The sequence below is a fragment of the Dioscorea cayenensis genome, unplaced genomic scaffold (assembly GCF_009730915.1).
Source record: "Dioscorea cayenensis subsp. rotundata cultivar TDr96_F1 unplaced genomic scaffold, TDr96_F1_v2_PseudoChromosome.rev07_lg8_w22 25.fasta BLBR01001401.1, whole genome shotgun sequence".
Taxonomy (NCBI): domain Eukaryota; kingdom Viridiplantae; phylum Streptophyta; class Magnoliopsida; order Dioscoreales; family Dioscoreaceae; genus Dioscorea; species Dioscorea cayenensis.
Window position 1 is genome coordinate 15,652 of NW_024087792.1, and position 12,465 is coordinate 28,116.

At 39.6% G+C, this 12,465-nt stretch overlaps 1 protein-coding gene across 1 annotated transcript in view; it reads left to right on the plus strand.

The window, feature by feature from the left end:
* Nucleotides 1-12,465, plus strand: part of LOC120256338 (pullulanase 1, chloroplastic) — a 55,289-nt gene that overhangs the window by 15,419 nt on the left and 27,405 nt on the right. The window contains 2 exon segments of the mRNA XM_039264036.1: nt 850-921; nt 1,546-1,602. Coding sequence (XP_039119970.1) covers nt 850-921; nt 1,546-1,602 — 129 coding nt within the window.

Here is a 12,465-nt window from a genome sequence, read left to right on the forward strand (position 1 = left end):
TTGCTGTGTGGAAATCCTATTTATATTTACATGTTAGCATTTGTGCTTCTGTTTTTGAGATGAATTCATGTCTGTTGTGAGTTTGATGAGTAAGTAGGAAGGTCAAATGATTCATTGTATGATGAAGTTATTTTTGAGTATTTTATTTTGATCGGCATGCATTTATTTGAGCATGGTATGAATTTAAATATCAAATTTAACTAATTGTGCTTTTTTATATTATTGCAAGTATATTTTACATCATGTTTTGTCATTATTAATTGTTATAATATATAGTTTTATATATTTTATATTTGATCCTGGTTCAACCCTGAGTCAATTCTGATTGAATCCTTGACCTCTGACTCCTGGTCTTCACCTGGTCGATGCCCGGGCTGGGTCTGACAAGTGATAACAATGATGCTTATTGCTAACATTCTTGGAAACAAACCCAAGACAGTGCTTGGCAATAAATAGATAATGTCGACATGACATGATCAAGTAGAATAGAGTGATTTTGATTGTTTTTTGCATTTTAGATCAAGCATGAAAAATCAAAACACAAAAATGTCAAATGCCAATAATGCCCTTGCCATGGTTATATGGAATGTTGTTAGAATTGGATTATTCTTTATTTTGGGATGCTGATAATGTCCATGAGGTGTTGGAGAAACAAGTTATATGAAATGAATAATAGTATTTGTTTATGTTAATGTGACATCTGCCTAATGCCTAATAATAGTATGAAGTGAACTTGTAATGTATTTCCTATAATTTAGCCATGTTTGGATATATATACACATGCATATATATTGTTGTCTAATAATATATTTGATCCCATTAATCATACTATGTAATTCTTCAATGTAGCCTAATGGGCATGACCATGGTGATAAACCAACGACTAAGAGAATGCTTTCTTCATCAATGGACCACATTCAGGTTGATCCTATCCAAACGGGTTTCTTTTCCCTTTTTGCCTTAGAGCTTACAATTTTATGTTTCATTTTTCATATTTCAGAATGTTATAATTTAGCTTGTTTGGAATTTGTTTTTTAAGTTATATTTCTCTTAACATCGGCCCAAAAAAATTAGTACATGTTGAAATATACATAGCTTTTACTTGTAGTCTTGAAAGTTTTGTTTCTTGGTAATATGCTTGCCATGACTTCTCAGATCCTGCAAAAGTATCTCTTACTTTAGTAGAACCGATTTATGCCTTTGTTTGTTGGGCTCCTCATGCTACCCAGATGTTTTATATATTTAGTAAGAATGAATAGTTAATCCAGGTCCTGTTTTTCATTTCTAAGTCAGGTGCTAAATTAAATTTATGTTTTCTTTCTGGCAAACTGAATTAATAAATGGCAAACATATTGCATGCTGCGTATAGCGGGGACAGTGAGAAAAAACTTCTGGTAGATTATGTTTATTGATTATTATGCCCATTCTTAGTGGGAGTTGTTTTTTCCCTTTCCAATATTCAATTTCACAAGTTCTATTTAGCTATTTATTTTTTAGTTTTTCTTTTCCTTTTATTTTCTCTCAAGGACATGCCATAATTTTCAGGTTGGCTTAGCTGCTAACTTAAGAGATTATGTTCTGACAAGTCACAATGGGGAATCGGTAAGATAAGATGTTACCATTAATACTGAATGGTGGTTCTTGTCTTTTTTTAAAGAAATATTCCAGATTGATGTTCTTCTGTTGTCTACTTTTTTTCATTTTATGATTAAAAACCTTGTCCTATCTCCATGAATATACTAAAGCATCTTGTTCAAGAAACTTCAATGAGTGTATCTTGTCAAATTGTTGACTCACACAAGCATAGCAATTTTGTCCTTGTTTCACTTTTCAAAGAAAAGAGTTTCTGGCATAAGTTTCTTTAATGGCCTGACCGCCTTCATTAATGTACCAGCAGCAAATTTTACATGATACACACTATATCGTCGAGTTTCTAGATGATACCCATTAGAAATTACAGCAGATTCTTGACTTTGTTGAGTGAGGATGATGTCTTCTCTTCTATCCATTCACTTCCTAATGTTCATCTAGCTGCATGCTTGTTAGAACCTCTTAGCAAGATCAGGAGGCATTTTCTGCTTTGGAAAAAATACAAAAAGAAACCTAAAAGAATAGCATTTTTTCATTGCTCAAGTAGATGGTCATATACTTCACTGATCTTTCTTTCTGATATACTTATTTTGCTATCAATTTTCTTATGCTAAGCATTTTTTTCCTTAGTCTTAGCTTGCTTTTGTTTATAGCCTGGAAAAACTCAATATTCCAATAATGTTGCTATTTCAACAGTTAAAAGGGTGTGAAGTTCTTACTTATTCTGGGGTGCCAGTAGCATATGCTCTATTGCCAACTGAAACTGAAAATAGATTGAAGAGTCCCGGACTATTCACAAGTGTGTAATCCCATTTATTACAAGAATGCCACTCTAGTTGATATAAGCTACTTGGAGGGCAAGTTTCCTCTATTACACATTTAAATTATTAAAACAATACGAGTTAATAAACTGAAGTCACATTCGATTGAATATTAAATCTATAGCTTACTGAGGCTGTTCATCAGGAATGGATTCACAGCTACTATCGCTTCAGATTATCATGTTTCCAAAAGGTCAGAGTAGAGATTGTCCTATGACTTGCAACCTATTCAGCTTGTTTTTCCACAGCTGACTGAGACAGCTTGGGCCAAATTAACTGGCCATTGTTTAAAGATAGATCACTGCAAAATAGAATATAATTCGCATGTATCTTTCAATGCAACTGGATTAGTGATTGTAGAAATATATGAGGAACGAATGATGACGGGACATACATTACAGGCTGAGTTTCGGTTTCCAATAGATTGTCCAATTGATCTACAATATTATTCTGCTTCATATTTTTCTGTTAATGACCCTATTCTCTGGAGAACTTATTTCCGGGTTGAAGATTCAAATATCAAGGTTGGGTCCCATTTCACAAAAATGAAAGGGTTATTAAAATTATCAGCTGCTCGCAAAGCGAGCCATGTGACATTTAGAGGACCAATGGTTAAGATTCACTCTCCTAAATACACACTCAAGGATGTAGATTTCAAACATGTATAATACGGAGAGGTATGTAAGGCTTTATGCCGTAGCAATTCAACACTAACATCTTCAAATTATTTAAATCTACTTCCAGGAGAGTCATACAAAGATAAGGAATTTATCGCATATGGATCTCTAGCTGATCATGGTTCAAATGTAATGAGGGATATGGACCAAATTGGGCCTTCTATTTCTGAAGTTGGAACGGGAACATCCTATGATCCTCGAACCAGCATAAGTATGGAACCGGCCCAGTTGGGATTACTTATTGGAAAATCAATTTCAGAGACAATACAGAAGTTACAGGAGAATTTGATTGTTACTTCACCAAACAAACCAATCTAAAATGTATGCCGCTGCGCGGCCATTCATGAATATGATGAGTAGATTACAGATGTTATTTACAGGATGTTGTAATTATTTCCTGGTATTTTATGCTTTGTTGAATTGGTATGTGTACATATTGTTATTAGTATGTATTAATCTATATTTTATTCATGTATTTCTATTAGCATTTGTTTATATTTATCCGAATGCATAAGTAATAGAAATATTTAACTCGGTGCTTATTTCATTATGATCGGATACATAATTACACATAACCAATCCTTGTATTAATACCTATCTATACAGAGATAGTTCCTTCACTTTCCCAAGTACAATACAGAAGTAATGCATTTTTCAGTGTATTGCTGTACTGTCCACTCTTCATTTCTGGCTCATCACGGAACACTGACCATACCGGATACCGAGTGGACAGTTTAATATACCGAGTGTACAGATGTCCTTATCAATGCATCTGTCGCGCAGTTATCGCTAATATTAAATATCTCCTCAAATTTTGGTAGTGTCGTTCCTCGTGGTCTCCTGTCTTTAACTACAAATACACCAACAACGCCCTGCAGTGAGTATGTTGCTCTATCATCAACAACCATCATATTCAGTTCTGGCAATTTCATAACTTTAACGGTTCCAGTTAAATACAAAGATCTCAATATTATGAATGGTTTGTCTCGCTCGTCATCTTTCACACCAAAGGATGGTAGGCTGAGATAGTTCACTGACCTATTACCGGGTTTAACAAGATTTGAACTGGACTTAATAGGTTCTGTAATATACTTGATCTTCGATCGAACAAATGGTTTCTTTGGGATGATCCCAGTCAGGAGACCACGAGAGTATTGGCGCCTACCGTAGTACGTTTGTCTGGATGGGTATTTGTTCTTCATATATAATGTATTGTACCGAAAGCCAGTATATGGTTGTCTGTTCCTGTAATACATATACGTGTTAGGGATAGCCATCTCTTTATCAAATAATAACTGTTGGTTAGTAATTTATACATGTATTATACATCACTGTTAATTGCGTGGTTTCAAAGCAACCAGGCTATACCTAATAACTATCAGTACATACTATCCTATACTACTAAAAGTAATTCAAATTTAATAATACTAATAGGCATTATTTACATAAACATAGTTAATTTATACTTAAGTAACAGACACATTAATTCTTTAATCTGTCGCTTAAAACTAAATACATATAGAGAACATGTGGTAGGACCCACAACACTATTCCTACAGGAAAGCGACAGATAACTGCGGATGGCCCTCCTCCGTACTGCCACGTGGCGTCGCTAGATATTGGTCAGTTTGAATTAAAGTTACCGCCAAGAATCTTTCTCAGAAATATTTCAAATTTAAATTATTAAAAAATTACCTCGATTTCTTCTTCGAGAATTATGCCGGAGAATTCAAACTAGTGGGTCCCACCACCTAATATAATAATAATATATTATCTGTTATATGTACAAGCAGGAGACAAAAAAAACTGTTCGACGGCTGGATGTACCGAGTAGGTATATAATTACCTTGACACTACATGACTTTTGCTGTTTACATTTTGACCAGAAGGATATTTCCGTTACAAGAACATCAAGTTAATCCATTACATGTTAACGCTATATATACGACCTTACACTTATAGCTTGTTATAGAAGATGGAGAAACAAGATATCATGGCCGTATATTATTTGTTTCTGGAATACGGTCCTGCGGAGATCATTAAATGCATCCACGGCATATGTATAGCCCAAGCAATCGTGAAGCATCCCCAACCACTCATTAACTTTGTCAACGACTCGAAAACATGAAGAATCTGCTTTCCGTATGTTACGAGTAGCTTCGAAAAGTGCGACAGTGGATGATGAAGATGTATCATATGCAAACTGCTTTATCGTGAAGGTGATGCCATTAATAAAAATGAAAGCGTATGATCCGGACGGTTTCGGTACCTCCGATCCATCCGGTTAGAACGGATTATGATTATTATTATGGTTGTATTTTACGTATTTTAATGTATTTGCAGAGTGCATCTAATTCCCTAAAAATAATTAATATGTTTTATGCCTTATTATATGTATCCATTCCATTATGATAAATAAATTACAGTTTGACAATAGTAACCAAACAAACAATGCTTTTATTAATACAAGTAGAATCGAACTTGGGCGAGTTTTCTACGTAAATAATATGCCTTCGAACCGCCCACTGAAAATGTGCGTAACAGCCTCGATTCATGTAATTAATAGATATAACTCGAAAACTATTAAGGAAATTCATTACATTACATCTAAATACATGTAGGAAATTCTCTGTACGTGGACGTAATGTTGTCCATATACGAAAGTATAACCATCGTTTATTTATACGTAGAGTTCTACGAAGATTGTAGTTGAATCTAATCTACATTGTGATTCTGTCCCAGTTGTTGTTGCATGGTCTGTCCATGTGATCTTTGACCCTGAAATACAGAGGATTACGTAGTTGCCAATAGAATACACCCGTGATTTCGCCTCGCTCCTCCGTAGTAGTTTCCTCCGCCTCACGTCCATTCTCAAGCAGAACAACCAGATGAATGACTAGTATTGCTATCTTGGGCTTGGGCCGAGTGGAACAGAGGGTTGTACATGAACTCAAACTTGGCATTCTTCAAGGTACAATCACGCAGGCCTGTATTTTCATTTTTGTCCAGGTATTCTTTGTAGCTTGAATCATTACCCGGGTTGCATAATATAATATACGGTATACCACCTTTTATACGGATCGGTTTACCGTATTTGCAATTAGTCTGCCAGTCTCTTTGACAACCAATAAGCTCTTTCCAGTGCTTCAGGCGTAGACACGATGGAGATACATCATCAATTACATTATAAAGAACATCTTGCTGATAAGTTGCTGGATTGAAATCCAGATGCCCACAGATATAATTGTGTTTACCAAGCGAACGGGCCCAAGCAGTTTTACCAATACGACTTGGGCATTCAACAATCAGACTGATGGGCAGTAAACAAGCGGGATGGGATCTTGTCTTGAGTATTACACTCTTTAAGACAAAAATTTCTTGTGTTTATTTAAGAAGAAGTAGATCTCAGAGGTTCTCTCGATGATCTGCAACTTACATATACATCTGCTTATATAGCCTTAAGAAAGGAAAGAGAATGATTGAGTCGGGTACTCATTGGGCCCCATCGTCACTCAATGATTCTTTTCACTTTGCTTAGAGCTTAAGCGAAAACACAGATGCCGGACACTTGGCATCCATTATCTTACTAAAGGACGGCTCCCCGAGGCTCAATCCCTTCTAAACAAACACACTTACTAGGATGCTGACAACTCAGCAATCCGATACAAAGATAACTTCGTTGATGAGAGACAGCTCATCAATCCGCAGGACAAACAAACACAACTTGAAAACACAAATGAAAGAAACACATCCTTAGCTTTTGTCGGTGGAGGGCACGTTCTCCAGAATCCTTTTGACGAGAGAAGCTATCTTGGCAATAGCTTCATGCTGAGGCTTTTTCATTACTTGCTGCAGAGCCTCCTCAGTTTGCTTTAACAGCTCATTCCTAGCTTGCCAATGAGCAGGATTTTTAATAATTGAACATACCAACCTTGATAACGCATCTGCAAGAACATTATTCTTGCCATCAATATGCTCAATTGTTACAGTGAATACCCAATCCTCGCTAAGAAATCATCGACGCGATCCAACGAACCCTCGATGGTTCGCTGCATGAGCTTTTGTTATAGAACGCCATAATTGCATGACAATCGGTTCTAATCAAGAACTCCTTCTTGTCTAAGTAACTGAATTTTGAATTTATCCATGCAATTCATTACATGTGATCTCAAGATCAATTGTTGATTTTGGGATGTCAAATTTTTCCACCCGGCATAGGCACAAATCTTTTCTCGCTGATTCTGGGATCATTTCTTCCTCGGGCCTCCATTTACAAACCCTCCCTCAAACTTTCCATGCAAACTGCCTCACTTCCAAAATTATGAAAAGCATCTTCGGGGTATTTCAAGATCCGCGATTGTGAATTTGCTCGATTTTTCCCGATTAGGGTCCCAATCTTGGTCATTCATTCTTCTTTCACCAACTGGGCTTATCTTTCGAGTATAATGGCCTCCCAATGTTTTTTCCTAGATTTGGAAACGTAACTTTCGCAGATAGTCGAGGAATACCAAGCCACTGACCTAAGTCCCTTGGTAGTTTTTAATTCTTCATCCTCAAGTCAGCGATCTTCTTAATGATATGCTCTCGAAGTTTAATTCGCTTCAGCTCCAATAGTAGTCCCCAAGAATTCCACAGTAGGGGTACCAATCTTCATTTTGTCGGGCTTAGAACCACCCCATGTTCTTTCTGCAGATCGATAACATTCTCAACAAATGTTCAAGATGTTCTTCGTGTGTTCCGAAAACACAAGAATGTCATCAATATATACTGCAATAAAAATCCTCCGCATCTTAAAGCAATTGTCCATCTTCCTTTGGAATACGGAAGGGGCATTCTTCAAACCGAACGGCATTACAAGCCATTCGTAGAGACCTCCAGGACACGTAAAAGCCGCTCCATCGTAGCAGTCGACGATAGCCACTTGGTGGAAAACCACTCTTCGATCAAACTTAGAGTAGATCTTCTCATGCTTTCCTACCTTCTTTAAATGGTATTAATACTCGGAAGGTCGATCGTCCTTTCCTTGTATTATCATTCAACCTTTTATAGTTGAATACCATTCTCTCTTTACCCTTCTTCTCCTTTCCTGCGGCTGGGTCAACAGTTGTCCCTGAGTAGACTATGAACGCGTGGTTCCGCGGTCGACTTGTGCTAGGTCGAATCACCTTCACTCCAATAGCGCATCCACACGCTTCTGAATGTAGCCCATCATGCGGGATGTTACATGTTCGAGAGGCTTTATCTCGATAGTCAAGTTTGGGTTGATGATCTCCAGCTTGCACTGGACCTTGTTTTTGGCCCAAAACTTCATTGGATTCTCCCCAATGTATCCTGCATTTTTAAGTTTAATAATTAGTTCCTCATACCGCCTCAAGCCTTCGACCACTGGGACATATATTGTCAGACGTGCTTTTGCAAAGCAATATATTCTTCTTCTTCCATTTCTAGCTCCTCCAGAGCCAGGATCTTCGACTTCACCATTCGTCTTTTACAGCATGGATATTCCCCGTAGAATGTCACATCATTTCCTTCGATGCGAACTCCTCCATTCATTGATCGTATGAAATTACAACCACCCACTCACTGTTTCTCCACCTCCAAGCCTTAGTGGAAAGGCAAATGTGTAGGGAATTCTGAAAACATGGCCTTCAATCCTCATCATCCCATATTTGAGCTTCTGCTTAGCCACCATTATGGAATTGGCTCCAGTAAACTTCACTTTGAAGGTGTTATCTTCCATCATCTCCTTTGGGAGTCCTTCACTGTTGATGCAACATGTTGTTGCACCTGTGTCGAGGATAGCGTTCACCTTTAGTGGTGCGCATCCTGGAATTTCTAGCTCCACTATCAAATTGTAGAGCCCATTTCTTCGGTCTCGAACAGGTATTGAGGCTGTAACCTGTTTGTCATTACCTTCACAGATGAGGACATTAATGTCATGTTCCTCAATGTAAGACTGGAGATCTAACACCTCCTTGCTTTTCTTCTCTAACTCCTTCTTCTGATCTTCATTTTCAAGAGTTAGACGATCATTTTCTAGCTTTAGTGCTAGAATCTCCTTCTTCGAACGTTCTTCTTCAACAGCTCTTGCTATCTTCTCCGCAACTATTTGATTTTCTGAGGAGATTTTCAATGCTTCCATTTCATTTTTCAGCCTTGAGATTTCTTCTCACGTCCTCATGACATACGTTCCTCCTGCTCAGCCCAGCAGTGTTGTAGGTTGATAGACTGCCGCACCTCCGGCCGCTTGCAGTGGAACTCTCGCACCCTACATAATGGTCGACACACGCCACATGTCGTAATATTACATTTATGACATTTTCATGCTCCACCTTTCAGACATTCCTCCCGTCATAACCCCGCAGCTGCGTGAAGCGTTCTCACCATAGTAGCACCCACATGCAGTACAATCGTGCTCCTTCGCTGCGACTTTAACGAGACCTTGGTTCCTCCCTCCTCCAAGGTAGTAGTGAGTAATCGTCTTCTTCCTTCAAGAAATAAAAGAGATCGAGTGGTACCTATTCCTCCTTCCCCGCTGCAAATAAAAGTGTCGACTCGGTCAATACTTTCATTTTTCTCCTTCGTAAATCGTAGTAAATTGCGCCACTGCTCTTCCCCTTCATGCACGACGTAGACAATATCATAGTCTTCCGGAATGGACAAACCTCAAAGATGGCGACACGCTTTGATGTCGCGACGATCATCGGGACATTCCCCGCAGCATAGTGCTCCTTCTTCCACGTAGAAAGCATTTGCAACGCTTTCTCTTGTCGGTGCTTACGCTTTCAAACGCGGACATGTGATTGGTGTGGTTTTCCTTTATACGCCTTGGACTTTCAGACACCATACTCTTTTCGGATCCTCCATAGTAGCCGGAGTTGATCTTGCTACAAAATCAAGGTTCTTCATAGATCGCATAAAGGCCGCATTTTTGCATTCTTCCTCTAGGAACTTATAGATAAACATTATTCTGGGGTGTACACCAATAGTGTTCCCGGAATATTGTTCTTCAAACTTCGCTCTGATACGCTTTCTAAGTCACCTGGTAGCTTCATCCAAATTTTACTCGATAGTTCAGCTGAGACTGAAGAGTTCACTGTCGTTACTGCCAACCTCATATATTCATTTAAGAAAGGAATGAGGTCCTTGACATCACGGCAGCTGATGCGCTCAAGATCCAGGTATGCTTGCTCGCCTTCGTGGAGCCCCCGCATGGGTCTTCAAGAGTGAAAGATGGTGCGAATATGGGACAAGATGTTCTGTGTTCCTTCCCTCCCATCAGCGAAGCAGCATAGTGCATCATATTCGCCAGGAAAGCGCTCCTCCACCCTGAATCCAGAGTTAATTTTTCGCCCGAGAAGCGTTCTCTATCGAATTCAGCCTTCTTCCGGGCGATGAATGATTGTCATGTAGACAACGTTCTTTGTGATACTTTCCCACCGGGAAAATACTTCATCAAATTTTACCAATTCCAATGGTAAGTAGAATACGGGCACGCGTGTTTTTGTTGCTAGCAGATGGAAGAGACACAATCGGGCCGAGTAGTCTCTGCTCTAAAAGCTGAACTCCCAGCAGTCCTCCGTGAATAGCTCAAGAAGGTTGCTCACGATGTCAGATGAAGGGTCAGCCTGAGCTCGTGAGAAGCCCGCCGAAACCCCTGCCGGTGGGTACGTGAGGATCTATCGTGGTATCTTCTCGCGGCCTATATTCGAATAGCAAATGGTGCTGATAGTTGCTTCAAGTTTTGTGAATGTAGGATAACTCAAGATCGAAAACCGCTTATCAAGTGTCGCCAGCATGAATACAGTCTTCTTCACCTTCCGGATAGTCATCATAAACGCATATGTCGAATGCGCGATCATCCGTGATCAGAGAGGGAAATATACTCCATCTATCATCAAAAGAATCAGAAAAGAATTTAGTGTATAAATAGTAGGATCATCGTCAAAATAAAGTCATCCTCAGAAAGACTACTCGCTGATCGAGAGAGGGATGCATGGAGAACCTCCATCATTGCTTCTTCACCGGGACGCGATGCGATTAGTCATTTCCCCAAAGGCTGCTGGGCCTCAAGAGTCAGCAGAAGCTCGAGCTCTTGAACAGGCGGTGTAGTGATGGCTGCGATCGGGCTGACAGTCGAATTGCCGCTACTACGCACCTGAATGGAAAGTTTCAGTAGGTTAATGAAATTTAATTCTCCGAGCTGAATCGGATCAATTACACCGCGTGTAAGAATCAACCCTTTTCTTAGCCACCCGTGATTTGACGAATAAATGCGATAAAAGCCATTAGGTACTTGGCAAGGAACACCGTTGGGAGTAACTTCGTCTGTCTCGGCAAAAGATTTCGGCCAGCCTTCGATGAATTGCTATATCATAGCCCACCCGCATCACAGCGACATCTCTTCGTGGTAGGATCGCATCTTCATTTATCACCGACTACGCAAGATTTGGAGTAGATAAATAGGCAATTACGTGTGCTTCGTCATCGCCCATCTCGATCATCATTGTCGTAGGGAGACTTCGTGAGTCGCGTACTCGGTTCAGCACGGGAAAATCGATTCGAAATACTCCCATGACGTCCAACTCCTCCTGAAAAGATAGGTTGTGTCTGGCACAACCAAATTAGAGGGCTTGATATTCCAAAGAGTTCCTTGGAATTCTTCAAATGGAAATAGGTCTGCCTTCTGATTGCTAGACCCACGCAGTTACTGTAAATAGCTCGGTGACTATCGAGAATGGGGAGTAAGCAAAGCCAACATTGAGGTATTTGATAACTCTTTGCCCACTAAACCTTTTGATGATCGCCAGATTAGTTTCGCAAATTTTGATAATCATCGTATCCTTTGGTAAGAGATGATTTGAATATTGTTGTAGAAATCTGAAAGCCTTTTAATAAGGTCTAGGCCACGTATACCATTTGACTTCCTCGAGTCAAATCAACCTCCATTTTTGCAATCATGGATCTTCTTCCCTTCCATGAACAGTCTCGAAAGACAATCATGGCAAGAGTTCCTCGCCTGACCTACAGCAAGATTTGTATACGCATTCGCGTACGGTCCAATGGTATGTAACCGCGTACGCGATCTCATCGAGTGGCTATGCACCGGGCCCCGACTGAATGCCGGAGTCATATTGTTTGTGGACAACCAGTCCGATTCTTCGAACTGTACGGATATAAACTTTGTGATTAACGTTGTCGGGTTTGGAATGATAAAGCACTCACACGGTACAGATGAAGAGATGCCTGCTGACGGATGAGGAGTCAGCAGTCTCCTGATCAACCCTGCCGCCTCCAGCCGTAGGTCGATGGTGGCTTTTCCAAAAGAGAGTCTTCATGCTTTTGCTGCTGACTCGTGTATGTCAACGCCCTGCAGT